Source organism: Guyanagaster necrorhizus (assembly GCF_019112545.1).
Source record: "Guyanagaster necrorhizus MCA 3950 unplaced genomic scaffold BT62scaffold_4, whole genome shotgun sequence".
Lineage (NCBI taxonomy): Eukaryota > Fungi > Basidiomycota > Agaricomycetes > Agaricales > Physalacriaceae > Guyanagaster > Guyanagaster necrorhizus.
This window is the reverse complement of record NW_025064883.1, coordinates 921,348-946,333: the sequence shown is the minus strand read 5'-3', so window position 1 is coordinate 946,333 and position 24,986 is coordinate 921,348. Positions and strand designations below refer to the sequence as shown.

The window sequence follows — 24,986 nt, the reverse complement described above, 5'->3', positions numbered from 1 at the left end:
GCGATGCCGAAATTTGCCGAAAAACGGACCCCGAAGGAACATTGTTACTTAAATTTAACACAAGGCCATATTTGAAGTTTTACTCGCACCATCATGCTCGTCAGTTGTGTTGCCCGTCGTTCCTTGGGAAATAATACCCTTCGTTCTCTTTCTACTTGGTCCGCTGTACCTGCAGGTCCTCCCGACCCCATTCTCGGTGTGTTCTTACGTGTCACCATTTAACACTACCTAACTTTGACCTGGTGGAAATGTACAGGTGTTTCGGAAGCCTTCAAAGCTGATAAGGATTCCAGAAAGATTAATTTGGGTGTGGGAGCCTACCGTGATGGTGCTGGGAAGCCATATGTCCTCACCAGTGTCAAGAAGGTTCGATTATTGACGTGATTCGATGATTTCTCCAGACTTATGCGTACACGTATACAGGCAGAAGACCTTATTGCCACTAATCATCCGGACAAAGAGTACCTTCCTATCACTGGTCTCCCCGAGTTCACCAAAAATGCAGCCAGGCTCGCCTACGGTGCTGACAGCGTACCCCTGAGCCAGGGTGCAGTATGTTTGTCCTCGTGTCCTTACCGCGTTCCGTATACTGAATGCACCCCAAGATTGCTGTGACCCAGTCGATCTCCGGAACGGGTGCCCTTCGTATCGGAGGCGCTTTCCTGGCCCGTCACTACCCCCACTCCAAAGTTATCTACCTTCCCACTCCTTCTTGGGGTAACCACACTCCGATCTTCCGTGACTCCGGCCTTGAAGTCAGGAACTATCGCTACTTTGACAAGAGCACGGTTGGGTTGGATTTTGAAGGTTTGAAGGCTGACCTCAAGGTATGACAGCGCAAACGTGTTTCGCCTCTTGTAATTTACGCGACTTTCCAGGCGGCTCCAGAACAGTCGATCGTGTTACTCCACGCTTGTGCGCACAACCCCACGGGTATCGACCCAACACCAGAACAATGGAAGGAAATATCCGACATTGTCCAGGAAAAGAAGCTGTTCCCATTCTTCGACATGGCGTACCAGGGCTTCGCTTCTGGATCTACTTCGCGTGATGCTTTCGCTGTTCGTCACTTTGTATCACAAGGACATCAAGTTGCTCTTGCGCAATCTTTTGCCAAGAATATGGGCTTGTATGGCGAGCGTGTTGGCGCGTTCTCGTTGACGACCGCTGACCCCGCTGAAAAGGCTCGGGTAGACAGTCAGCTCAAGATTGTTATCCGACCTATGTACTCAAACCCCCCGATGCACGGTGCCTTGATTGCCAATGGTATTCTCAGCGACCCTGCATTGTATTCCGAATGGGAGGCCGAAGTCAAGGGCATGGCTGACAGGATTATTTCCATGAGAGAGAAGCTGTACAACATGTTAAGCAAGGATCTCAAGACTCCTGGCGAATGGGGCCACATCAAGAGCCAGATCGGAATGTTCAGGTGCGCTCCGTCTTTTGAGGGTGGGTATCACCACATGCTGAAATGTTCTTGCAGTTTCACTGGTCTTACCCAACTCCAGACCAAGGCTCTGGCTGAGAAAGCTCATGTGTACATGACTGCTGACGGACGTATCTCAATGGCTGGCTTGAATGCCGGAAACATCGAATACTTTGCAGAAAGCGTCGATGCTGCTGTCAAAGGTAACCTGTAGACGAAAACGTACTGGTCGTGTATAGAGGATTAGCCTATCTCGCGAGCGTACGGTCTTAGAAACGTTGCGAATTGCAAATGAAATTTATTTGGCAATAGCCGCCACGATCTATTTGGAAAGGCGCGCTTCGATTTTAGCTTTGTAACGCGTCAAGCTCACGTCTTGTCTTCCATGCATCACTGATTGACCGCTCAAGCCATGGACCCTCTCCAGATACCGTCGACGGTCGCGACGACGATGACGACGAGCGTTCGCAGTCCGTCGCCAGCAATACCTCGCGCATGGCCCCCGACGCCCTTGCCCGAGCGTCCTTTTATCTCTCCTATCCTGACCCACACCAACGCCCAGTCTCAGCATCTACCTGCGTCTGCGACGTCGCCTGAGCCTTTGCATCTTGACCGTGTATTGAACTTTCATCAAAGGCTCTCTTTGGCTCTGTCTGAACCTGATAATGATACCAAGAAGCAAGCCTCTTTTACTGTTACTCCATCCCGCCCAAATGCATCGCCCTCTATGCCCTTAGATGATTCGAATTTGATGAAATACAATCTAGTACGTCCATTTCTGCTTCGATTATGAGCTTATTAACATCAGATTCCCCTAGAACGATACTTCACTTTCTGTGGTGGTAAGTCGCCCACTGCCCCATACGACGTGGCATTTATATTTAAAGCCTAGGATATTTCCGTTGCTACTTCCTGCACTTCACCAATGACCCCGGAGCGCGTCCTGGACAAATCGCCGGATGAATTATCACCTTCATCTCAAATCAACGACAATATGCGCATATATGAAGAGAAAACTCGGAATCATGCGCCCAGCTCAGAGCCGGATATTTTGTTCGGTGCTAGCAACCCTGATCATCCTAGTGCATCGTTCTCTGGTCAAGATGCAGCGTCCAACTCATCTTTTTCGTCATCTCCTTGCCCGTCACCGACCTCCCCAAGCTCATCTATTTTTCCTCCTCGAAGTAGAACCCAAACGAACTCTTCTCAAGCCTCTTATGACCACCCCAGTTCACTTTCTTGCATGACGTCCTCTAAAGAAGACTTTGGCGTTGTACGTACACGCGAAGCTTCCCGATCTTTGTCGCCAAGTCCATCGGCCCATGCTTCACGGTACAATCGAGCGCTAACGATGCCCTTGCTCCATACACCAGAGCGTGTCTCACCCTCAGTAGAAGAACTTGCTCCGCCTACTATACCTATGCTAATAGGTCTTTCTCTTCCCGGTACCCCAGACAATAGTGTGAGCATAGACGGGAATCCTTCTTTGAATGGCTTCCTCGCTTCTCCTCAATCCGACGTAAATGATCCCGAGTGGACTCTTGCATTGTCTGCAGTAACTCCCACTCCCACGACCTCTGTACATGACACATCACCATCTTTATCTCTGTCACCAACATCATCGTTCAGAGCGCAATTAAACCTAGATGCGGCTGAACATGTCCTTAATTTTCCTTCACATAATCCTTCATTAGTCGGTGTTTCCGTAGAGCCGTCTCCAGCCATTGGAATGTCAGAGATTGGTTCGCTGGAGACTGGCGCCGCGGAGTACGCTGCAGCCGTCATGTCCTCTGTGTGGAGCTCCGCCAACCCTTCCCTTGACCCTACTGTCATCGAGACTACCAGGGTTGTCGTATCAGACAACAATAGCCGTGGCATGCATGGTGTTGCTTCGGACAGACCTGCTCGTGGAGGGTCCCGCCAATCATGGAATAAAAGGCGAGACATATTGCTCAAGTTGAGGAAGTTCGGGGGGAAGGTGAAGCAATTATTGAACAGAGGTGCTGGACGTGAAGATGGTAGGAATGAAATTCCTCGACCTCGCAGTGCTCCTTTAATGAGGACACCCTCACCTTTTGGTATCCCTACTCTTGATCTTGGTGATGACGAAGGAAACGTGAGTTTGAAGGTTCATGATGATCGTATCAAAGAATAACACGTTTCTCTCTTTTTTTGACAGCATCGCATACATAGATCACGTCCTAGTTTGACCCCACATACCTATACATCCGTGAACGCCAGCGCTTCTGGCTCGAGTACACCCCAACTTGCCATTCACGTCTTACCACCCAGTGTTCCTACCTCCCCGTATACAAACAACCATGCTGTGCCAAAATCCGAATCAGACGTCGTCGCGAACGCTGAAATTGCAAAGCATGCTCGCCCCAAAGCGTCAGCTGATATCAAGTTTGGCCACCGATTTTCTCTCTCTGCTATCACCCGTCTCACCCGTCCTTCTTCCCCATCTTCGGCCTCTTCAGTCCTTATATCTCCACCCAAACGAAGACGTCATGTTTCTGCCCTTGCTTTGCCCTCAGTGAGATCCGACAGTTTTCAGTTTGACACCCAGAATGTGTCTCTACGGGACGCTGATGTTCCAGTTTCAGTGGTTCGCCCAGACTGTCGAAGCATCCCTGCAAACCTACGTGCTCCTCCTGGTTTAGATGTTCCCTCCAAACGGAGAGTACCCAGTCCTGAACCTGTCGCTGGACCGTCTCGCGTTCATTTTTCACTTGACGCGGAGACGGCGAAAAAGAAGAGCCATCGCCGCTTTTCTTTGTCGGCCCTCTCTGCTGGACTGAAAGAAGAGGGTTTGTGGGCTAGACACTAACTAAATGGGCATCGAAGGATACTTTATCAGAATACATAGAATAAAAAGCATGATAAATTCTAGATATCCAAGTCCTCGTCAGGATCATCATCGTCAATGTCATCTGCAGAATCTGGATCGTATAAGATAGACCCAGCCGTTGGTACCTTCATCTCCAGCATTTTACCTATGAACCGTGAACATATGTTGCATACCGTAAGATATGGGCGTACCTTCATGAACATATGGCAATGGAACTTGTGACCTTGCTTGTTGTTGAGAGGGAGTTAGATTCAGATTGAATGACAGATTTTGAGTCGGATCTGGAGCAGCCTAGCCAAATGCAGATGAGAGCTGAGGAGAAGAACTAGAATAAAAATGTACTTCTTCGACCCGTGCTTTACAAAATAATTTTTTCAAGCTTTCCATAGCCGTCAGCTGAACGGAAGAGCCCTGCATGACGTCCCAACCTTCCAGAACCCTCTCTACAGCCTTCCGTCTACCAGAGGGATCACCTCCACCTCGCAAGATGACCTCCACAACGAATTCCCCGCTCGCACCAGAGCCCTCACCGTCTGGACCAAATATTATGCGCTCCAAATCAGATTCTCGCTCGCTCACAGGCAAGAAGACACCCCAGAATTTTGGTTCCGGAGAAGCAGGTGGAGGCGGCGTAAGATACTCCGTGGCGAGGTGAGTAAGGAGCGCGGGGGAATGGGCAGTCAATTGGGCTAGGGTGGACGAGAAGGAGATCTGTACAAGCAATGGTAGAAGAGGACAAGTATTTTGCAAGTGGACGGTCAATCGAGAGGAGCCTAGGCGGATGATTGAAATTTTATGGGATACTGAAAGAAGACGTCGACGTACTGGTCCGCGCCAATAATTGAGACAGCAACCCGCGAAGAAATTTGTACGACTCTGCGACACTACCAACATCGGACAACAGGGTGTCCACAGAGTCAATTACGACGTGTAACTGTTGTGCAGGGCCTTTGGAATGTTGGAAGGCTACCTTATGGATTTTAGGGCAACAACTCACAATTTTCGACGGTATTCGAGATAAAGTCTCTTGGATCTATCCAATCATCATCGTAACCTGGTACACTGGATATACGGTCGTACGCAGTCAAACTATCGGCGTCTCGATTGATTAGACTTGAAGAAAGGTGTAGGAAGCAAAACAGGAGTGTTTCGCAGATAGGCTGCTCTTTATTGCCTGGAAACGTTTCAACGACTTTACGAAGCAAGGGTAACGCTGACTGTGAGACAGAAGACTGGAGGATCACTAGAGAATGACGGTTGGATTGAAGGATGTCTGGAATGAACATGGTGGAAGGACAAGCTGGTCATAGTGAAAGAATGAAATAGAATGCCACATATAACCCAACTACATAACCGGTACAGTACGATTACAACTACTGGGCTCTTTTCTCCCATTCCGACCTTTCCAGGACTCTTTTCCTCGGCCTCCATTTGAATGTGCCAATTGGTTCGAGGACCAAGTCTATTTTGAATCCTGCAACAGTATAACAAGGTCCGGTAAATTTGACCAGAGGACTGTCGATGCCTTCTATACGCTGAATGGTAGGACTAGACGTAAACGCATGACGGACAGCATGTGCAAGAAGATCATCCTGAACGCCGGTAGACCGGTACTTTTCGTCAACAGAGAAGTGAGTAATCACAGCGGTAGAGGGACTCTGCTTCTTTTTAGCGTCCGGATTGGAGTTGTGATCGAGTGATGCATCGACAGCAATCAGTCCGACAAAGCTGTCGCCGTATTCAAGTAGCCAAAAACCGGAGGCTGGGGTACGAGAATAATAACCAGCCAAGTCGTGCATATCAGGCTTTCGTAGGATTGTTTGCAGCACTTTTTCGAAATGCGGTCGATTTATCCTATATAACCTGGGTCAAGAAGGAAAAGAGTATGTTTGAAAACATACTCACCAATCAGCCAATGCTAAGATGGGTACTGCGATGCAAGCGAATGCTGGCAGGGGCTTCAAACAAGAGACATAGCCGTGGTGGGCGTTAGGCCACCATTGCATATATTCGATCCAGATGCAAGACAGGGCCACCCATATACTAATAGTCAAAGGGTGCAGCCAGCCTAATCCACTGTAAGGTCTGGTAATCCATCGCAGCTCTGCCAGTGAATGCACTCACTTTTGGTGTTCGCCGTCGTCAGCCCCTCCATATTCGCCTTCGCAATGGTGAATTTTGCAAGTTTCTCATCTTCTGCCTTGAACGGGCGTATACGTGCAGTGGGTTCGACCATGCTGGGCAGAGCAAAGGTAGGCAGAGCAAAAGTACAGGCGTCGTCAAGCGCACGTTTGTCAGGTGGGTTCGGGTAAATCCGAGTCTAAGCCAAAAAGCGGAATGTGATCGGCATGTGATCTCTCTCTCCCGCCACCCATCATCATCATGCTCATCACAAAAACATTCCACGATATCCCTACCAAACTCGACGCCAACGGTCGTCCTATCAGAATATTTATCATATCGCCTCTTGTGCAGAACTATCCCCACGCAAAGTTTCCTGGTCAGTCACCCAGCTTCCTATCGCGATCGATCCTCACGTTGTGTCCAGGCGTTGTTGTCTTTAGTGAAATATACCAGGTCACTGGGCCAGTTGAACGCTTTGCTGGACAGATTGCCAGTCAGGGATATGTCGTTGGTAGGTAAAATAGTGACATATCATGATCGTCTTTGATTACTATTGCGTTAGCATGCCCCTCCGTTTATCACGAATTTGAAGGACCGGAGGCCATTCCATACGACGCAGAGGGTGCGTGTAATCCGACTATCCCCTTAACCACGAACAAACATAGGTCTCTAGGAACCGACAGAGGCAACAAATATAAGGTCTCGATAGTCCTCCTCCAGTTCGTGTTCGTGTTCCCATCTCATGGATTCATTTATTAGATCGAGAAGGAAGTAGCAGCGTATGATGAGGTATATTTCTAAAATCGTCTGATATCCCTTGATCTGATAATAAGTATTATAGGACGCAGCCCTTTCCATCGATCTCCTTACGTCTCTCCCCAATTGCAATGGGCGTATCGCAGGTACCCCTCAATTCGATCTTTCAAATCTGTTCTTCGTCTGACCATTCTTTTCCAGCGACCGGGATGTGCCTTGGAGGACACCTTGTACGATGACTGAGATTAACCTAATGAATCTGCCTCATGCCCTCCCAACAGGCTTTCAGAGTATGATTCACTTTTCTTCAACTGTCGCTCCTTGTAAACACAGTCATTAGGCTGCGTTCGATCCTCGCGTGCGGGCCTCTGTGTGTTTCTTTGGCACCGACATCCACAGTGCGACATTGGGCAAGGGAAAACAGGATGATTCCTTGATTCGCGTTCGCAACGGCGACATGACTGGGAAAGGCGAACTAGTGGTTAGTTGTACTTAATTGTTGTCGACATTTCAAACCTGATGCTCGACTGTCTTTAGATGATCTTCGGAAAGCAGGTGAATCCTAGGTGATTCCCATCAGCTGCCGGTTATTGATTGTATTCCAGGACACTCATGTTCCTCGCGAGGGGCGTGATCTCATACGAAAGACGCTTGATGACGCCAATGTAACAGTCTCGGTAATTAGTTTCTCCTGTGCATTCCTGCAATGGTGCTAAGACGCCACTCAGTTTATTGAAGTTCAGGCCCAACACGCTTTTGTCCGGGATGAGAAATCTAAAGGACGCTGGGACGCCGCCCTTACCAGGTCTCTTTTCGGCTTCATGATGGAAGTATTCGAGCGTACAGTGGGCCGGGATCTTGGACCAAAGGTCGAGGATACTCAGCCGCTTCAACATGTGTGTTGAGTTGGGAAGAGAGGTACATAACGGTTGCGAATTAAAAAATGTTCTAACGAATACTCATCTCTTACTTGTATGAAACACATTCGGATTATGTTCCTAAATCATATAACAATGCATCCATTTCATTGCTTTTGCGGCGTCTACATTATTAAAAACACGCGGCGTTCAGCCGCTGACTACTATGTTGGCCTCACGCCGCCAGCTTCGTTATCGTGAATACAATGCTTGATGATGACAGTAACACAGGTGATGAGTATGACCAACGAAAGAAGTAAAAAGAGAGAAACTGATAAAGGAAAGATACAGTGCTTCTACTTCTAATTACTTCTTCTTGGCGGCCTTCTCGGCAGACTTGGTCACTGATAAACAGAGTCAATAATAAATACAGATAAAAGCAGAGGTATGTCTTACCCTTGCCACCCTTTTCGGTCTTGTCAACGGACTTGATGATGCCGACAGCGACGGTCTGCCTCATGTCACGCACAGCGAAACGACCGAGAGGAGGGTACTCGTTGTAAGACTCGACACACTGAACATAAATGGTCAATATTGAGGTACTCATGAAATGGGGAAGAATCTCACCATGGGCTTGCTTGGAACAAGCTTAGCAATGCAAGCATCACCAGATTTGACGAACTTGGGGTTGGCTTCCAGCGATTTACCCGTTCGGCGATCAATCTTCTCAAGGAGTTCAGAGAACTTGCAGGCGATGTGGGCAGTGTGACAGTCAAGAACGGGAGCGTAACCGGCACCAATTTGACCAGGGTGGTTGAGAATGATGACCTGAGCGTTGAAAGAGGCCGCTTCCTTAGCCGGGTCGTTCTTAGAGTCAGAAGCAACGTTTCCACGACGAATATCCTTGACCGAAACGTTCCTACATTTGAGTCAGCAAACAACGTGCACATAGGCAGTCAGCTTTCGACCTACTTGACGTTGAAACCGACGTTGTCACCAGGAGAGCCCTGCTCGAGCTGCTCGTGGTGCATTTCGACCGACTTCACTTCAGTAGTGACATTAGAAGGAGCAAAGGTGACGACCATTCCGGCCTTGATGATTCCAGTCTCAACACGGCCGACGGGAACGGTACCAATACCACCGATTTTGTAGACATCCTGAAGGGGCAGACGAAGAGGCTTGTCGGAAGGACGGACAGGGGGTTCGATGGCATCGATGGCATCGAGAAGGGTCTTACCCTTAACAACACCAGCCTTGGTCTCCTTCGTCCAGCCCTTGTACCATGGCATACTACAGAGAACGTTAAGAAGCGGCATTAGGCATCACATGGTCGCGCTTACTTGACGGACTCCTCCAACATGTTGTCACCGTGCCATCCAGAGATCGGGACGAAAGCAACGGCCTTGGGGTTGTAGCCAACCTTCTTGATGAAGGTGGAAGTCTCCTTGACGATTTCGTTGAATCGGTCCTCACTCCACTGGGGAAAAAAGTCAATCAAACGAAAAAGAAAAAAAGGGGCAAATTTCGTACCTTGGTAGTATCCATCTTGTTGACGGCAACAATGAGTTGCCTGACACCAAGGGTGAAGGCGAGAAGGGCATGCTCTCGGGTCTGACCGTCCTTTGAGATACCGGCTTCGAACTCACCAGTACCACCAGCAATGATGAGAATAGCACAATCAGCCTGGGAGGTACCGGTGATCATGTTCTTGATGAAGTCGCGATGTCCGGGAGCGTCTATGACCTGTCGGAGTAAGCAGATGAATATCAATCACGGTCGCTGGTGCTGGGTGCTGTGAGACTGACCGTAACCATGTACTTGGGAGTCTCGAACTTCCAGAGAGCAATATCGATGGTAATACCACGCTCACGCTCAGCCTTTAGCTTGTCCAAAACCCATGCTATAGAGACTCAGCATGAAGGGTCGGCTCACACATCCATCATTACGCACCGTATTTGAAGGACCCCTTGCCGAGTTCAGCAGCTTCCTTCTCGAACTTCTCAATGGTACGCTTGTCAATACCACCGCACTTGTAGATCAGGTGTCCTGTTGTAGTCGATTTACCGGAATCGACGTGACCGATGACTGCAATGGTTTAGTGCCTGAGCCCAACGACCAGGCGATGGTGCATCGATAAGACAACTCACCGACGACATTAACGTGAGTCTTTTCCTTTCCCATTTTAATAGATTCTGCAAGTAGGGAGGAACGTTAGCGTCATAGATCGCACTACATCGGTCCATATGCGCAGAAGAAAAAATTTTATGTTGTTGCCAGCGACAAGCACACGACAGAGATGGGAAAATGTAGGCGATGTCTAACAGAAGAAGTGATGTCATGTGAGGACGAGGCACTTACTTTAGAGGTACAACAAGTTACAAGGGAATGAGAGATGGTGGTGGAGGGGAAGGAAGAAGGTAGACAGACAGGAAAAAGATGTTTGGTCTTAATTATACTGCGAGTCTGAAAAATTTTTATCGATTACAGCCAAATTTGATCAGATGGCTGATAAAAAAGTGTGACTAATTATGACTCCGCATCGCCGATATCGGCACCGTCCACAAAAATAAAATGAAGATAATAACTGTTTTCTGGTACAACAGTCAAATCTTTACCGTGGTCTATGCGCTATCGATGAGTCTGTCTAACAACGGCGAGAAAGAGAGAGAGGTAAAACAGCCCAGTGAGTCAGAAGTGATATAGATGCATGCATACTACAGGATTGGGTGTCGAATGTAAATTATGTTGATACAATGATTGGTGAATACATCTTCCTTGGTAGAAGTTATCCATGCTGTTTTAGTTTCGATTAGGAATCGCAAGACGTCCATCCACCGTTGCCAGCCAGAAATCGTGACTGGAGAATTGTCTCAAATGTCGGCCGAGCCGAAACTTGCAATCGTAGACAAGCCCTGACAAGTGCAGCAGCATCTCCAAGCGCACCGCCGCCATCCTGTTCTTCCCCATCAGTCTCCCTCTCCTCGCTACACCTCTCGTCGAGCGCCATAGAGGCGCTGGCAAACGGGGAGTCCAGTCCTTCCTGTGCCTCAGCCGCAGTCATAAACGGACATTCTCCAACGAGCAAAACATATGCAACAACTCCAAATGCCCAAACATCTTGTTCCTTGCCCTGGTAGCGTTCGCCACGAAGAATTTCTGGACCCGCGTAGTCAAGACTGATTAAAGATAAGAATTAGCCTCGAAACAACCTTCAGACACGAGAGAACGAATACACACGTTCCACTGAAAGAATCCCAGCCATTTTTTTTGACCAATCCGGAGCTACCAAAATCAATCAGGATGCAACGGCCATGTGGTCCCAGCACAACGTTTTCATCCTTTACGTCGCGATGAACTTTTTAGAGGTCACCGTCAGTCAAGATATTTTCAAATGAGCCAACACTGACCTATTCCATGCGAATGAAGGAAGCACAATGCGTCGGCTATCTGACCTAGATAAGTGCGAACAGAAGCCGGAGGAAGACCTTGAGGGTAACTCTCGACAAGATCAAAAAGATCGGACGGTGGCGGTGGATCGTCAACGCCATGTTCTGGTGTCGATGAGGGAAGGACGAGATAATAATAATGACTATCCTCGAAAAAATCTAGAAGAGGACAGATGTTGGGATGACCTTTGACGGTCTTTCCCTCTACCCAGGCATCCTCATCAGAGCCTGACTCGGTCGGATTATGGAGACATGTGAGCGAATCGAACCGGCGAGGATCCCATGGCCGTTTCGATGGCAGTACATAGGATGTATTGGATATGGCGGACATGACGTAGATTTCGATGGGAATGGTACCGTGTTTAGGATGTTTCTTCCAACAGTCGGCCAGTATACGCGACTTGATCACTTGTTTGATGACAAGAGGCGGCTAGAAATTGTCGCAAATCAGATCATCGCACAAAGTCCGATAAGCGGATCTTACATACCCCCAGAGAGCCATCGTCCAGAATTTCCCGTGCACGCTTCACCAACCCGTAAGCACCACGTCCGATTTCTCCTTCGATGTGAAATTCGGAGATAGTCCTTTCGCCAAGAAACGACTCTTCCGATGACCTGGCAGGCGAAGGAGCTCGTGTGCTGGAGGCAACACTGAGCAGACTGCTGGTGCTGTCTGCACGGTTAAGCGATTTCGGTAAGATCGGCGGCGGCGAAGGGGGTTCTATAGGCGCAATTGACACCCGCCCGGCAATCAGTGAAACCCGTTGCTGCGATGAGCGGCGCCGGGGCTGTGGTGCTGTGGGAGAACGAGACGGGGTGGGAACTTTGGATGAACCTGGGGTGGTCGACAGCAGTGGCGACGATGAGCGGGAGTATACTGATGGCTCCGTAGAAAGGGTGGACGTTAGTATACCGGGGGGAGTCGAGGTCACATTGGTTACGAGACGCATAACCTTTGCGCTGTCTGGAACAATACCGCCTGGTGTCTTTCTGCCCAGACTAGCTTCGTCGGCTTTTGGAAAGGATGGTTCGTATACTGACTGTCGAGGCGTCTCTTTCTGCGGCAAAGCGTCGATTTTTTGCTGTGGGGAGCCTTTCTGCGAGAAAATGGACTCGGACGCATCTTCGTTCTGGTCCCAGTCGAATCCGCGACCAATTGAGGTGACGCCCCAGCTACCGACGCTGGCAGCTCTGTATAACCGTGCAGGGAGCTGTGGAGTCCATTCTTCGCTATCAAAGGCCAAATCCAGTTGGGGCGGGGCCGAGAGCATAGAAAGACTGAAAATATTGGCCTTGGTACGTATGGTATGAGAAAGGAGATGCAAGAGGGAACGCCTTGGTGGAGGAGCAGAGGAAGGTCTTGTTCTGAATGATGAGGTAGTAGTTTGGCTTTCTCGGTGCAGTGAGACCCCAGGTGATCCCGGCTCTCGCCCACGTGGGTTCCGAAATTCCTGACTTTGTCGTGGAATACCTGCGAGGACCATGTCATGGAATGTCAAGGTGGAACGAGAGTAGTCGTGCTCGTTCTCAGTGCTGAATATAGCTGGAAAGATGGCGATAGTTGTCTGATTACAGGTAAGAAGCCCGATAAGTATTACTTGGACAGTATTGTTAGAATAGAGAAAATCTAGCTCACCTATCGAAATCTACATGGTGGAAGATAACAAGAATTCTCAATGACCCAGGCGTTCGCTTCGCTAGCCTCCAAAGCCTCTAAATTGCCATCCAAGGCGTTCTGCGTCCGACTTTACCGGGAAAGGACCAAATCGCCGTCCCCGGGGTCCCATTACGTAATCTTGCACAGCAACCTGGTGTGGGATACACACGTCCCCCGCCTTCACTTAATCCTTCAAAAACACTGTGAGTGTCTCCTCCTGCTGCCCACTTTTTCTCCTATGTTGTAGAATCATGACCAGAGTGCCAATTCGATGCGTTTGATATCAATTTCAATGCGATTGGCGGATGGATTCCTTTCTCACAAGTTGGATGACGCTCTGGGGACAAATTTTCATTTTGCTTTCGGACACTTTTGGTTCTGGTTCTGGTTCTGGTTCTGGTTCTGACACTGCTCTCGTAGACCGCCATGGCCGTCAAGATCCCTATTGTCAAGAAGCGCACCAAGCCTTTCAAGTTTGTATTCTCTATGCACTCGAAGAAGCGATGTTAAAAAAAATGCAATATGCAGGCGTCACCAGTCAGATCGTTACCACAGTGTGAAGGAGGCATGGCGGAAACCCAAGGGTATTGACAACAGGGTGCGACGTCGCTTCAAGGGTCAAACACCCATGCCCAAGGTAAGTTCAGTCTGCATTTCGTGTCCTTTGCGCAACCAACCCTACTTTGTAGATTGGATACGGCAGCAACAAGAAGGTACACACACCCAATTGAGCAACTTTTGCAGCTAATGTTACTGTAGACTCGCCATCTCCTTCCCAACGGCCTCAAAAAATTCCTCGTCAGCAATGTTCGGGAAGTCGAGCTTCTATTGATGCACAACAAGAGCTACGCTGCCGAGATTGCCCACAACGTGAGCAGCCGAAATCGCACAACAATTTTGGAGAGGTCCGTGTGCATTTTACTTGCCCTAGTTTTCTATCTTACCTGCTTATACAGGGCCAAGGTTCTGGGAGTCAAGGTGACGAACCCTGCTGCCCGTCTGCGGTCGGAAGAGTAGAGCTACTGTCGTTGTCGTCGTTTTGCGCCTTTCATATTGACATATATTCATCCAATTTTCCATGCGGCAATAATGACATGCGACTTGTTGATTTAGTAGTGACCTAATTTAGATGTGTGATCCTTAGCTTTGATCAGTATCCCGACAACTACTACTACTCATCAATGTCTTACGAGTTTGTTCCTTTCTGTCTGGTATCCCAAACATCTCACCTTCATTTCACAGAAACGTTCGTTCTGCATCTCACGCAGGCAGCTGGTATCCTGGCGATGGTAACGTCGATACTTTCTTATGATTCGAGCGATGAACTGGAGACTGAACAGGCACCATCCTTAATGACGAGCTCAGTGGCTGGCTTTCTGCGGTGAACCCAGATGAGCCTTATCCTATCCAAGGCTGTAAGGCCGTCATAGCGCCGTATGTCTCTTTAGCTGCTCTTTGAATTGAACCTGAAAGAGCTACAGCCATGCTGGATACGCCTATTCAGGTCCTGCAGCTGCCTGGGCATACAAGAGCATCGATACCAAACTAATGTAATTCTCTCTCCCTACCCATCGCACAGTCATTGACGGCTTGGTAGTAAACGGGTGTTTATCCTCGGTCCCTCGCACCACCTGTACATCCAAGGTTGCGCACTGTCGGGGTGCGAGCAGTACGATACGCCTATTGGGAACTTGCCTTTAGATCTCGATAGTGCGTTCCCCTTTCTTGTCACCTACTGATGCTGACGACGGCGCAGCGATCCAGGAACTGAGAGCTACGAACCGATTCGAGGCCTTGGCTCACGAAGACGATGAGGCGGAGCATAGTCTTGAGATGCATCTTCCGTACGTCAGGAAGATGTTCCAAGGGTGAGAGGGTCCATAGGCTCCCAGAAACGGTCTTCACTCCATTAGCAGGAAAGATATATCCATTGTTCCTATTGTCGTTGGCTCCGTTACCAAGGAAGAAGAAACAGCCTATGGTGCTCTGCTAGCTCCCTATCTCGCCCGTGAAGACACCTTTTGCGTCGTATCAAGTGACTTCTGTCATTGGTACGTCCTACGTCAGCCATTTTTATCATTATTTTATACATAATCTAGGGGTACTCGATTCTCATATACCTTCTATTATCCCTCCTCGACACCGGGGACGGCCGGAGTCCGTTTATCCCGCTCATCGTCGACAAGTACGAACCCTATCCACACCTCCATCCGTCAACTTGACCACGAAGCAATGAATATCCTCACGCTGCCACCAGCAGAGGCGCACACCAGGTTCGCGGCATACCTTTCCAAGACCAAGAACACGATATGTGGCAGGCATCCTATCGGTGTACTGCTGGGTGCTATGGCGACACTGGGGAAAGAGTCGAAGCTGAAGTGGGTACGTTATGAGCAGAGCAGTGCTTGCGAAACACTGAGGGACTCAAGTGTAAGTTATGCAAGCGCATGGGTGACATTCTAAGTATGTGTGTATAAATACAAATTTAATAGACGTCATCTACAGACTACTTGTAACGCCAATCACATTCAAATTTTTGCTTACCATTGAACCCACTGGTTCGTTTTTCTCATTCTCCGAGCCCGGAACACCAGGGTCGTTGACAACGCGTCCTTTGTCGACCTCAATATCCTGAAAACCCCAATCTCTCAAGGATCCTCCACTGAGATGAGAGCCATCTGCTATCTTGACCCTGGACCAAGCATTTCCGTCCCTGTGAAATTGACTCAATGAACAGCATCCTATCCTGATGGGCATGTTCCTCTCTTCGCTGAGTAACCTCACCAACGCAGCGATCGTTGCTGCATGGCTCACGAATAAGACCCTCTCTGCTTTAGGTCGAAGAGGTAAAAAGTCCTGGAGGAAGGATTCAACACGGACATGCACCTCTTCAACAGTTTCGCCTAGTCGCGAGGGGTAGTGAATACTATCCCAGTCGGTTGATATCTGACCTGGGAAATACGGTTCGAGGGAAGATGCAGGTCCAGGGCGAGGATGGAGTCCTGTGTTCGGCTCGACGGGAGAATACCATTCTGAGAGGCCGTGTTCAACGTAGATAGGGATACCAAGGGCAGCAGAGACGGGAGAAGCTGTTTGAAGACAACGGTCTAAGCCATGGATCAGTGAAAATGAGCACTGGAGCCAGAAACGTATATGCACAGTAAGGCGAAGAGAAGATTGCTGTAGGCCGTTCATCCTCTGGCAGCGAAAGGAAGTATGACGCGCATTCCCGCGCCTGCGCCTGTTCCAATATATTATTATATCGATGTGTATATCTCGAATCCAGAAGGAATACCTCGCCCAATGCAGCCAGGGGAGGATCCCTCGGTAGCCCAGTTGCGCTTTTCCAGTTGCTTATGACCCAGTTCATTCGGAAGCCTTCAACCCGTTCAGAATGGACCACTAGATCGGGACGCGATGCTTACCATGCCGCACAATGTAAATCTTCTCGACCATGATGAGGGTGATAAAGAAACAGACGGATGTTTATGTTATCAGATGCCAATGTATATATAACACAACGTGAGGGTCATACCGGGAGGGCACAATGAAAGTATTACACATTAGCCATCTCTTAAGCGGTGTCAAGTATTTATTTAATTCCTAGTTACAAGGTAGCTGAAGACTTACCGTTGAGATGTTACAGTGTGGAAGATTAAAGTAAACTGCGTAGAATAAGCATATCGTTACTGGCATCCTTCTTCTGCAATAAGTCGAATCGACGGCGAAATTTTTTTAAGTAAACTGGCTCGCACCAGCAGTTTACCGTTGACTGTTACTATACACAGTACTGGGCGTAAGGATCCGGTTAGTTCCGGCGTATGTTTGGCAAGAACTTGGCACGAGTTTCCCCACGACCTCCTCAATAGTCGACTCTCATGATACAAAGCATTACTCTGCGCTTGCTGCGCGGAGGAGCTCCTCGTCTGCACGGGCGGCGATTTGCGTCGCATGGCACCCCTCAGTACAACGAACCTTCCGGATGGCTCTTCGGTGAAAAGGTGGGTTCCTATGCTCGCCCGTTCAGAATACAACTTAATCGTTGAACAGCCTCCCCCGCCGGGCCAGAAGCGAGTGAAGGAAGATTGGGAGAACATTTGGTACATTGGGATGTTTGGTACAATGGCCTTCGCATCGGTGATGCTGTACTACAAGCCTGACACAAGGTACGTTTCGCCTTGACATCACTCTGTTAACACTACTTATCAGTCGCACAACAGTATTCAGACATGGGCTTTAGAAGAGGCCAAACAACGAATGGAGGCGCGTGGCGAGAAGTACAAATACGAGCCGTCACAGAAATCATAGTCTTTCGACTCTTAATCCCAATTTCATTACATGACAACGGCTCTGCGCAAGAAATAATATAATCTAAAGTCTATGTTCTATATCCGAGCAGTTGAGGCCCTAGGACGTTGTGCGAGCTTTTCAAGATTCAATGTTATACTCAGCCTTATACTGCTCCTCCGTAAGCAACCCTTCTAGCTGGAATTATGTTCAGTCAATGGCGTTGCATAGGAGAAATAGGATGTACCTCAGACGGATCCGAAATTTTGATTTTGCATAGCCAACCTACAATGATATTACTTCGGAGCCAACGGCCAACTGAGTCACCGAACACACCTTTCTCTTCAGGAGATTTGTTCAACAATCCTGGCTGAGAGGCTAGTGCAGCGTTGATTTCCTCCACGAGGCCAGAAACTGGGGCATACTGGTTGAAGAATTGAGTAAAATATCTCTTCAACGAGTGAACGGTGGACATACGATATCTGACGCAGCCTTGACACTTTCCACCGCTCCTATATGGCCTATGACTTGCTGAGTATCACAAAAATCCCAAGGAAGGGGCCGCATACCTCCTTGCTCCACCTCAGTCCCTATCTCAGCCAATTCCACGAAAACGACATCTCCGAGAGACGATTGAGCGTGGTTGGTAATGGTCACAATGCCAATTCCCGTCGAATCATCATAGGTGACGGTTTCGTGATCCTTCGTGTAACGCTTTGCTATCAAGATTTCAGAAGCAAGAGACTGCACGGCTCGACAGTGACGCACTAACGAGAGTTCGAATGAACTGAGGTCGAACGCAGGGCCTTTGGGTTAACGGTGCTGCTAACCTAATGTTGCGTGCCAGAGAGTACAGTGGGCCTGCCTTGGTGACGTTTCGGAGGACTGATTGCATCGTTGAACAGAGATAGAAACGCAACAAAAGGCAGCGACTACAGTAAAAATTGTAAAAATTCGAAAGCCATAAACGGACACCGGAACACCGCTTCTATTCATTCCCGCTCAGATTCCAAATTGTCGGACTGCCCGTAATTCACCCACTGCCTTCCTATTACTGGACTACAGGTTCCCACTATCTACATATAGATCGTTTTTTGAATCCGGTTTGCATTATACTTTACAGAGATAATGAGTGGGGAATGCAATGAATTCAAGTATAGGACGGTATTTGTCCTCTACTCTTTGGTCTCAACCACGACACCGGTGGCGACTACAGCGACAGTAAGAATCAGATCTTAGACGAAAAAAATGAGGTGACTTACTAGTTTTGTGGCCCTCACGGAGAGTGAAACTAAATCAAAAGTCAACGGATTCGTTTGGTAACCGTAGCAGGCGCATACCGAGACCCAACCTCCAACGCGACAGACGAGTGGAGATTGCATTCCAGCTCAACGTTGTCACCAGGCATGGCCTAAGAGGTTATGTGTTCAGATTCTATTATGGAAAATTTGGTAGAGGAAGTCACCATCTTGGCCGGGTCGTCGAATTTCAGTTCAACCGAAACGTCGGCAGTACGCAAGAATAGTTGAGGCTTATATCCGGAGGTAAAAGGAGTGTAACGTCCGCCTATAAGAGAGCAGTTAGGCGAGATCAAGTAGAAAATGGTGGAGATAATACCTTCGTCTTTAGTCAAAACCTAAATGGCATGGTTATGAGGTATCATCGAAGACCAATAAGACCACGCACATAGATTTGGGCCTTAAAAACCTTAACGGCCTTCATGGAACCAGGAGCGATGATGACTTGGCCGCGTTTGACTTGTTCACGCTTTACACCACGGAGCAGAGCACCCATGTTATCGCCAGCCTCGGCCTGCATCTCCTGTGAGCATATGAACTTTCAATCACCTGCTGACCACTCACCCGGTCAAGTTCTTTGTGGAACATTTCTGCAATTACGAGATGAGGCGCAGAATTTTTGGATGAAGCCGTCATAGAGCATACCAATACCGGTAAGGGTAGTCTTGAACGATTCACCCAGACCGAGAACCTCAACTTCAGTCCCTTTGGAGGCAACACCGCGTTCAACCTAGAGTGGAATGAAGTGGCACAAATTCAAACAGTTGATAGAGGCTTACTCGGCCAGTGGCAACGGTTCCACGTCCGGAGATGGAGAAAACATCTAGATTTAAACTTAGTATTGTGCCATTGCGGCTGGTAGCAGAGCCATACCTTCGACAGGAAGTAGGAAAGGCTTCTCAAGGTCACCTGTAAACATGGTCAACGAGTCTGAAGATAAGGAAAGGGACATGACATTACGAAGAGGGAGATCCAACCAATCGTCACATGCTTGCACTAACTCGACAATCTTCTTGGAACCTATCTCTGGGTCACGACCTTCCAAAGCAGCCAGCGCGGAACCCATAATTATTGGAGTGTTTTCGCCATCGAAATTGTAAGTTCCAAGAAGGTCTCGCATTTCCATATCAACAAGCTCCAACATTTCCGGGTCCGAGATTTGGTCAACCTTGTTAATGAAGACAACGAGTTTCTTGACACCGACTTGACGAGCAAGGAGAAGATGCTCCCGTGTTTGAGGCATTTGACCGTCAGTAGCCGACACGACAATGATTGCGCCATCCATTTGTGCAGCACCAGTGATCATGTTCTTAATGTCTAAGGCAACAGTGTCGATATTCGTAACAGTAGAAGAGTCAGAAAACCTACAGTCAGCGTGGCCGGGACAATCTATGTGCCCGTAATGCCGTGTTTCCGTCTCGTATTCGACATGAGCAGCGTTGATAGTGATGCCACGAGCTCTTTCTTCGGGAGCCTTGTCTATCATATTGTAGTCGGTGAACTGGGCACCTCCCTTCTCAGCAAGACACTTGGTGATGGCAGCAGTGAGAGTAGTCTTCCCATGGTCGACGTGGCCTAAGAATATTGAGACGAATGAATAGATATGCGAGGAAGATGCATGCCAATCGTTCCAATGTTCATGTGGGGCTTGGTCCTATTGTACACTTCTGCATAGCCTCGCGTTCCTGGGTGACAGTCAGTCCCAATTGTGAATACGCTGAATGCTAAGCGTACCCCAAACCAAGGGAGTCCAGGAAACGGAGAGTTTTGGAACCAGACGACGCGAAGTCGCATTGAAAACAGCAACTGAAGAGCAGCACTAAGTGAGAGTGCACAGAATGATTCATGAATGTATACCTCGTGCAGCGAGCAGCCCGCAAGAGGCGCCTCTTGAGGCCGCGAACGGTAACATGATAGACGGGGAGAAAAGGGGAACCACCGTCGCTGAAATTTTGACCGCCGGAAACTGCCGATGTCGGCCGGCGGGGCGGAGCCGGGCCAGCTGAGAGCAATTCACGCGCCAGCGACACGGCGTATCCAATGTCTACCCCAGACCGTCAAGAGCTCCTGCGAAATGCCGTCGCTTTCCTGTCTGACCCTAAAGTATGCTTACCATCCTCCCGACTTGCTGCTCTGATGTACGGAAATGCAGTCTCAAGCCTCACCGCTGGCTCAACGGATTCAATTCTTGGAGTCAAAGGGTTTAAATTCACAGGAAATCGACCTTGCTCTGCGCCAGTCATCTAATCCATCAGCTCCCATTTCTTATCCAGCATCTTATCCGGTGTCTGCATTTCCGGCTGCTGCTTCAACACAGTGGGATTGGCGAGACTATTTCGTCTGTTGCTAGATCATCACCTTGCTTCACTTTCTGAAATGAACGCGTCATAGATAACGGCAGTCGTGTCAGGAACAATAACATATGGTGCAGTTGCGCTGTTCAAGGTGCGCTACTGTTTTTGTCTTAAAAAGCTAATAGTCAATTGCTTCTAAAGAAATATCTCTTACCGCACTTGCAACCACCTAGCACGACGGCATACGAACAAGACCGGGATGCTCTAAATGCCCAGTTCGACGCTGCTGAGGCCTTGCTCAAAGAAATACAAGCGGAGACGGCACTTGTCAGGGCTGCTGTCGAGGAGCAGAAAGAGAAAGTTGACAAAACGACCAAGGATATAGAGCTCGTCGTTACGGAGATGAGGGGAAGTGAACTTAAAACACGAGATGAGATGCGTGAGATTAGGGATGAGGTCAACACGATACGCGAGATGCTTCCAAAGGTATGTAAATCATGTATTGCTCTCCGTTGCTGATAATATTATTTTTCGCTACAGATGATCGACAGAAACAAGGATTCACAAACCCAATCTTTGGCAGAGCTTCAGCAGGAGTTGAAGTCGTTGAAGGCTCTATTGTTAAGTCGGGGTCCTAGTATCTCCAGCTCACCGTCGTCCCCATTGCCGACACCTGGACGTCCGTCAATACCAGCCTGGCAGTTGGCAGGTGCACCTTCGCCATTAGGCTCGACTGAGTCGTCTACACCATCGTATATGCTACCCACTGCTACTAGTAATGGGAAAGGGAAGGAGGTGGATTTGTCACCGTCTACATCATAAAAGAGTTCGCATATGTAGACCCTGTATACTCGAATTCACGTGATGTACATTGCTTTTAGTCGGTGACCAGCACTGAGTTCTCTTCCTTATCCATGTTTTCTCAGCTCCGACATGCTGTCGAAACATTTGCGCCACAACCACGTCGCAGTCTCGACGGCGACGGATCTGGCCAGCAACACGAACCGCATTCTCGCTCAGCCTCACTCGACTTGGCGGGGCGCTCGACTTCTCCTTTGTCGTCCAGTCAATTAGCAGAGTCGGCTTTATCCAATCTTCGCAAATCATTTGCACCTCCACGCTCTGCTAGTCCAAGTACTTCACCCAGGAGTCCAACTTCCAATGTCGCCCGGGACCATCTCCCAAAATCCAGCCTTGAAGAGCGTCTGCGCGCGTCTTTTACCATTGGAGATGTTTCCAATGGCCCTACTCCAGATGTCTCTGCTAGGGCATCTCCAGCTCCTCAAGCGCCTGCCATGGAGCATCCACTGTCTCCCTCTTCGACTCCTCTACCAGATTCTCCGCCATTACCACCGGTACTGGAAGAAACGCCAACGGAACCTGAAGTCCCCTTTCAGCCTCTTATTCCACCTTTAACTCTAATAGAGAATGAACCACCCAAACGCGAGCGTCCTGCCGAACGAGACAGCGATGCTTCTCCAAATACAGTACATATACCGGAAGAGCCTATACCACAAGTTCCGTTGCCTGCTGAACCTGATACCAAATCCATACCAGATCCCGCTGCAGGAGATTCTGTTACGAATAAGCCCGTTGCAGAAGAGTCAGGACCCGTTACGGAGGAGCCCTTTGCTTCTGGTGAAGACGTTGATGTTGATGCTCTTCAAGACAGGCTCAAGTTGGTTGAGCAACGCTTTGCGGGCGAGTTGCTATGTTTGTTATGACTACTGTTCAATGTCAACGATATACCTAACCTTAGATGTTTCAACGTCATTGAAAAGACTTCAAGCGGAAAAGTTTGCTGTGGATGCTGTTCTCCGAGAACTGACCCCATTGGAAACACTCAAAGAGAGTGATGCTTTACGAGACTACTTGCAGAATGTGTCAGTGAAAGCAAAGGTGATTTCACTTGTCCATTATGTCACTGTTTCATGTACTAAATAACATTTCCTATGCAGATGTCTCAGGAGGAAATCATGCGTCTTGACGCGAAACTTGAGAGTAAGGTATTTCTACTTGAGAGGATGATGATACTGAGATACGACATCTCCAGCCCAAGACGAGCGGATTGAGGAAATGAGAGATACTCACCGCCTAGAATCAAAATCTCAATCGGAACTCATCCACTACCTTCGCTCGCAGCTGAATGAATCCGAAGTCTTGCTGAAAGCGTCTCAAAGTTCACTTTCTCAAAACGAGGACGACATTGCTAAGCAAAAGGCAGAATTAGACTCGATGCAGGCAGAGATCGCTAAGGTCAAGGAAACAGCGAAGGACGAGGAGGAGAAGCGTACGAAAGCTATCAGTTTGCTAAAGACTGTCCGTCAAAAGCTAGTCAAATCCGAGAAAGAGAAGGAAGAAGCGATGAAGCAGGCTTCTGCTCTTCGAGAACAGGAGAAGGAATATAAAGACAGGGATGCGACAGAGAAATTTCGTCTTCGGAAAGACATCGATGCTGCCAATGCGGAGAGGGAGAAAACGATAGCAGGATTGAAAGTTCAATTTGACAAAGAGATCGCCGCTCTTAAGGATCGATATGAGAAAGAATTGGCGACACAGAAGGGGCAGTTTGAGCTAGATGCTGTGACCACAAATGTGAGTGGACCTTAGTGCTACAACTACCTTGATGGTTGACTGTCTCCTCGAAGAGTTCTCATGCCAAAGAACTTTCGGCGAAGAGTTCTCACATCATCCAACTGCAATCTTCTCTCGAATGCCTAACAAAGGACAAAAATTCTCTTTTCGATGAGCTGCAGTTGCGGCAAGCAGAGCTTGAATCCTCACAGTCTCTGCTTGAAGTGACTCAAGGCCAGAACACTGAACTTCAGTACCAGTTGCGAGAACTGGAGGACCGTGTCTCTTTTCTGAATGAAGAATTACTCGATGCACAGCAAGGGCTGGAGAATCTACCACGCGAGTCTGGGACTTCTTCTGAAGAGGTCGCTCGACTACTGGCGGCCACTGAGACCAAATACGAAGCTAAAGTCACGGAATTACAGCGCGGTATCTCTATTATAGAGAAAGAGCGAAACGACACCGAAGCCGAGTGGAGTCGCAAACTTCGTGAAAAGATGAAGGAAACTGAAGAACTGAAGCGCGCGCTGGGAAAAACAGTGAAATCCAAGGAGCAAGATGAAGGTGTTGTGAATCAGCTTCACCAAGACATTTCTCAGCTCCGCGAGGAGCTTGATACGCAACGTAAGCAGACTGATGAGCTGCATTCGCAGCTGAATCAGACCCAAGTTGCCGAAGTAAGTGTCAACGTACTTGAATGTGGCTTTTTGATGATCTCATTTCAATTGCAGAACAGCGCTAGATCCCACCAATCAGAATATATCGCAAGAATAACTGCATTGGAACAAAATGTGGAGGAGGGTAAATCTCGAGAAGCCCAGCTTCGAGTGAGCAACAAGGTATCTTCATTTCATATTCGATCCTTCCCGTTATTGATTTCTCGTGTGATTAACTAGACGTTGCGCGAAGAGCTGAGGAAAGTCCAGTCGTCGGCTGCTCTGTTAGAGCGGCAACGCAACCCCGGCGTCGGCTACTGGACGACAAGAGGTGAGAGCGTCCAATCGGATGCCCGATCACCTCCGCCATCCCAGACCCCTTCGCCTACCAGTTCACCCCGACCCGACTCGGCCATGTCCAATAAGAATGACGAGGAGGTCAACCTGGAGTATCTTCGTAATGTTGTTCTGCAGTTCCTTGAACACAAGGAAATGAGGGTCAGTGTTCCCAGAATATTTCTCCTCTCTGTCTAACAGTCGCTGCATGCAGCCCAATCTCGTCAAGGTGCTCTCCATCATCTTGAGGTTTACACCGCAAGAAACACGCAGACTGATGGCCAAGGTCTAACTTCCAAGACCGCTATATTTGGCTGGGAAAAAATGTGGCCCCACGTCTGCTGTTCTTATTGTATATACCACAATAGATCCTATATACTTACTGCGCTAATGCCGGAACTTAGAAAATGCCAACCCTGTGGAA

The 24,986-nt window shown here is 48.6% G+C and overlaps 16 protein-coding genes across 16 annotated transcripts; 9 read left to right on the top strand and 7 right to left on the bottom strand.

Annotated features, from left to right (window-relative positions):
* Positions 1-93: 93 nt before the first annotated feature.
* BT62DRAFT_962288 (glutamic oxaloacetic transaminase AAT1) lies at positions 94-1,733 on the top strand (the record flags this gene model as incomplete). The annotated part of the gene is made up of 6 exons (XM_043188637.1): positions 94-196; positions 257-366; positions 424-552; positions 606-827; positions 879-1,429; positions 1,484-1,733. 6 exons carry the CDS (start codon positions 94-96, stop codon positions 1,638-1,640), a joined length of 1,272 nt encoding a protein of 423 aa, XP_043043956.1. The 3' UTR covers positions 1,641-1,733.
* Positions 1,734-1,817: 84 nt separating this feature from the next.
* BT62DRAFT_927746 (uncharacterized protein) lies at positions 1,818-4,276 on the top strand. The gene is made up of 5 exons (XM_043185339.1): positions 1,818-2,192; positions 2,245-2,268; positions 2,319-3,542; positions 3,606-4,014; positions 4,068-4,276. The coding sequence occupies exons 1-5, from the start codon at positions 1,839-1,841 to the stop codon at positions 4,121-4,123; spliced, it is 2,067 nt and encodes a 688-aa protein (XP_043043955.1). The 5' UTR covers positions 1,818-1,838; the 3' UTR covers positions 4,124-4,276.
* A 39-nt stretch (positions 4,277-4,315) lies between these two features.
* On the bottom strand, positions 4,316-5,563 carry BT62DRAFT_1001276 (uncharacterized protein; the record flags this gene model as incomplete). Its single annotated transcript, XM_043176710.1, has 5 exons — positions 4,316-4,422; positions 4,469-4,568; positions 4,620-5,050; positions 5,103-5,243; positions 5,275-5,563. 5 exons carry the CDS (start codon positions 5,561-5,563, stop codon positions 4,316-4,318), a joined length of 1,068 nt encoding a protein of 355 aa, XP_043043954.1.
* Positions 5,564-5,650: 87 nt separating this feature from the next.
* On the bottom strand, positions 5,651-6,513 carry BT62DRAFT_1001275 (uncharacterized protein; the record flags this gene model as incomplete). The annotated part of the gene is made up of 3 exons (XM_043176709.1): positions 5,651-6,131; positions 6,183-6,345; positions 6,402-6,513. The coding sequence occupies 3 exons, from the start codon at positions 6,511-6,513 to the stop codon at positions 5,651-5,653; spliced, it is 756 nt and encodes a 251-aa protein (XP_043043953.1).
* Positions 6,514-6,659: 146 nt separating this feature from the next.
* On the top strand, positions 6,660-8,062 carry BT62DRAFT_916867 (dienelactone hydrolase; the record flags this gene model as incomplete). The annotated part of the gene is made up of 11 exons (XM_043184015.1): positions 6,660-6,777; positions 6,826-6,912; positions 6,964-7,023; positions 7,075-7,100; positions 7,161-7,190; positions 7,243-7,303; positions 7,359-7,387; positions 7,498-7,638; positions 7,695-7,712; positions 7,763-7,834; positions 7,886-8,062. 11 exons carry the CDS (start codon positions 6,660-6,662, stop codon positions 8,060-8,062), a joined length of 819 nt encoding a protein of 272 aa, XP_043043952.1.
* A 318-nt stretch (positions 8,063-8,380) lies between these two features.
* Positions 8,381-10,195, bottom strand: BT62DRAFT_1001273 (translation elongation factor EF-1 alpha; the record flags this gene model as incomplete). The annotated part of the gene is made up of 9 exons (XM_043176708.1): positions 8,381-8,418; positions 8,471-8,588; positions 8,642-8,933; positions 8,987-9,304; positions 9,355-9,491; positions 9,545-9,757; positions 9,820-9,914; positions 9,965-10,099; positions 10,162-10,195. The coding sequence occupies 9 exons, from the start codon at positions 10,193-10,195 to the stop codon at positions 8,381-8,383; spliced, it is 1,380 nt and encodes a 459-aa protein (XP_043043951.1).
* A 628-nt stretch (positions 10,196-10,823) lies between these two features.
* On the bottom strand, positions 10,824-12,731 carry BT62DRAFT_978592 (kinase-like protein; the record flags this gene model as incomplete). The annotated part of the gene is made up of 4 exons (XM_043189357.1): positions 10,824-11,190; positions 11,252-11,369; positions 11,422-11,890; positions 11,949-12,731. 4 exons carry the CDS (start codon positions 12,729-12,731, stop codon positions 10,824-10,826), a joined length of 1,737 nt encoding a protein of 578 aa, XP_043043950.1.
* Positions 12,732-13,543: 812 nt separating this feature from the next.
* Positions 13,544-14,134, top strand: BT62DRAFT_884145 (60S ribosomal protein L32; the record flags this gene model as incomplete). Its single annotated transcript, XM_043182789.1, has 5 exons — positions 13,544-13,590; positions 13,646-13,754; positions 13,807-13,830; positions 13,877-14,022; positions 14,074-14,134. 5 exons carry the CDS (start codon positions 13,544-13,546, stop codon positions 14,132-14,134), a joined length of 387 nt encoding a protein of 128 aa, XP_043043949.1.
* A 122-nt stretch (positions 14,135-14,256) lies between these two features.
* Positions 14,257-15,661, top strand: BT62DRAFT_927742 (UPF0103-domain-containing protein). The gene is made up of 8 exons (XM_043185338.1): positions 14,257-14,309; positions 14,360-14,406; positions 14,458-14,551; positions 14,599-14,667; positions 14,715-14,827; positions 14,874-14,985; positions 15,034-15,168; positions 15,217-15,661. Exons 1-8 carry the CDS (start codon positions 14,299-14,301, stop codon positions 15,578-15,580), a joined length of 945 nt encoding a protein of 314 aa, XP_043043948.1. The 5' UTR covers positions 14,257-14,298; the 3' UTR covers positions 15,581-15,661.
* Positions 15,548-16,893, bottom strand: BT62DRAFT_991392 (phosphoglycerate mutase-like protein). Its single transcript, XM_043190280.1, has 4 exons — positions 16,543-16,893; positions 16,413-16,495; positions 16,277-16,358; positions 15,548-16,224 (listed from the first exon to the last, which is right to left on the bottom strand). Exons 1-4 carry the CDS (start codon positions 16,571-16,573, stop codon positions 15,617-15,619), a joined length of 804 nt encoding a protein of 267 aa, XP_043043947.1. The 5' UTR covers positions 16,574-16,893; the 3' UTR covers positions 15,548-15,616.
* Positions 16,894-16,995: 102 nt separating this feature from the next.
* BT62DRAFT_1072519 (uncharacterized protein) lies at positions 16,996-17,590 on the top strand (the record flags this gene model as incomplete). Its single annotated transcript, XM_043178867.1, has 3 exons — positions 16,996-17,118; positions 17,168-17,283; positions 17,338-17,590. The coding sequence occupies 3 exons, from the start codon at positions 16,996-16,998 to the stop codon at positions 17,423-17,425; spliced, it is 327 nt and encodes a 108-aa protein (XP_043043946.1). The 3' UTR covers positions 17,426-17,590.
* Positions 17,436-18,368, bottom strand: BT62DRAFT_927741 (uncharacterized protein). Its single transcript, XM_043185337.1, has 6 exons — positions 18,173-18,368; positions 17,974-18,123; positions 17,882-17,925; positions 17,741-17,828; positions 17,652-17,689; positions 17,436-17,602 (listed from the first exon to the last, which is right to left on the bottom strand). The coding sequence occupies exons 1-6, from the start codon at positions 18,297-18,299 to the stop codon at positions 17,546-17,548; spliced, it is 504 nt and encodes a 167-aa protein (XP_043043945.1). The 5' UTR covers positions 18,300-18,368; the 3' UTR covers positions 17,436-17,545.
* Positions 18,181-20,597, bottom strand: BT62DRAFT_927740 (translation elongation factor Tu). The gene is made up of 15 exons (XM_043185336.1): positions 20,560-20,597; positions 20,437-20,508; positions 20,325-20,387; positions 20,071-20,277; positions 19,663-20,019; positions 19,576-19,611; positions 19,482-19,525; positions 19,348-19,432; positions 19,267-19,292; positions 19,091-19,216; positions 19,022-19,040; positions 18,870-18,970; positions 18,745-18,815; positions 18,667-18,695; positions 18,181-18,614 (listed from the first exon to the last, which is right to left on the bottom strand). The coding sequence occupies exons 3-15, from the start codon at positions 20,341-20,343 to the stop codon at positions 18,580-18,582; spliced, it is 1,155 nt and encodes a 384-aa protein (XP_043043944.1). The 5' UTR covers positions 20,344-20,387; positions 20,437-20,508; positions 20,560-20,597; the 3' UTR covers positions 18,181-18,579.
* On the top strand, positions 20,541-21,818 carry BT62DRAFT_1001265 (uncharacterized protein; the record flags this gene model as incomplete). Its single annotated transcript, XM_043176707.1, has 6 exons — positions 20,541-20,676; positions 20,705-20,805; positions 20,855-21,040; positions 21,094-21,147; positions 21,198-21,482; positions 21,537-21,818. The coding sequence occupies 6 exons, from the start codon at positions 20,541-20,543 to the stop codon at positions 21,816-21,818; spliced, it is 1,044 nt and encodes a 347-aa protein (XP_043043943.1).
* Positions 21,455-23,906, top strand: BT62DRAFT_512469 (uncharacterized protein). The gene is made up of 6 exons (XM_043181215.1): positions 21,455-21,482; positions 21,537-22,697; positions 22,756-22,895; positions 22,955-22,997; positions 23,050-23,591; positions 23,647-23,906. The coding sequence occupies exons 2-6, from the start codon at positions 21,911-21,913 to the stop codon at positions 23,743-23,745; spliced, it is 1,611 nt and encodes a 536-aa protein (XP_043043942.1). The 5' UTR covers positions 21,455-21,482; positions 21,537-21,910; the 3' UTR covers positions 23,746-23,906.
* Positions 23,907-24,982, top strand: BT62DRAFT_512503 (GRIP-domain-containing protein). Its single transcript, XM_043181216.1, has 5 exons — positions 23,907-24,247; positions 24,302-24,409; positions 24,467-24,724; positions 24,777-24,914; positions 24,967-24,982. The coding sequence occupies exons 1-4, from the start codon at positions 24,068-24,070 to the stop codon at positions 24,852-24,854; spliced, it is 624 nt and encodes a 207-aa protein (XP_043043941.1). The 5' UTR covers positions 23,907-24,067; the 3' UTR covers positions 24,855-24,914; positions 24,967-24,982.
* The last annotated feature ends 4 nt before the right edge of the window (positions 24,983-24,986 follow it).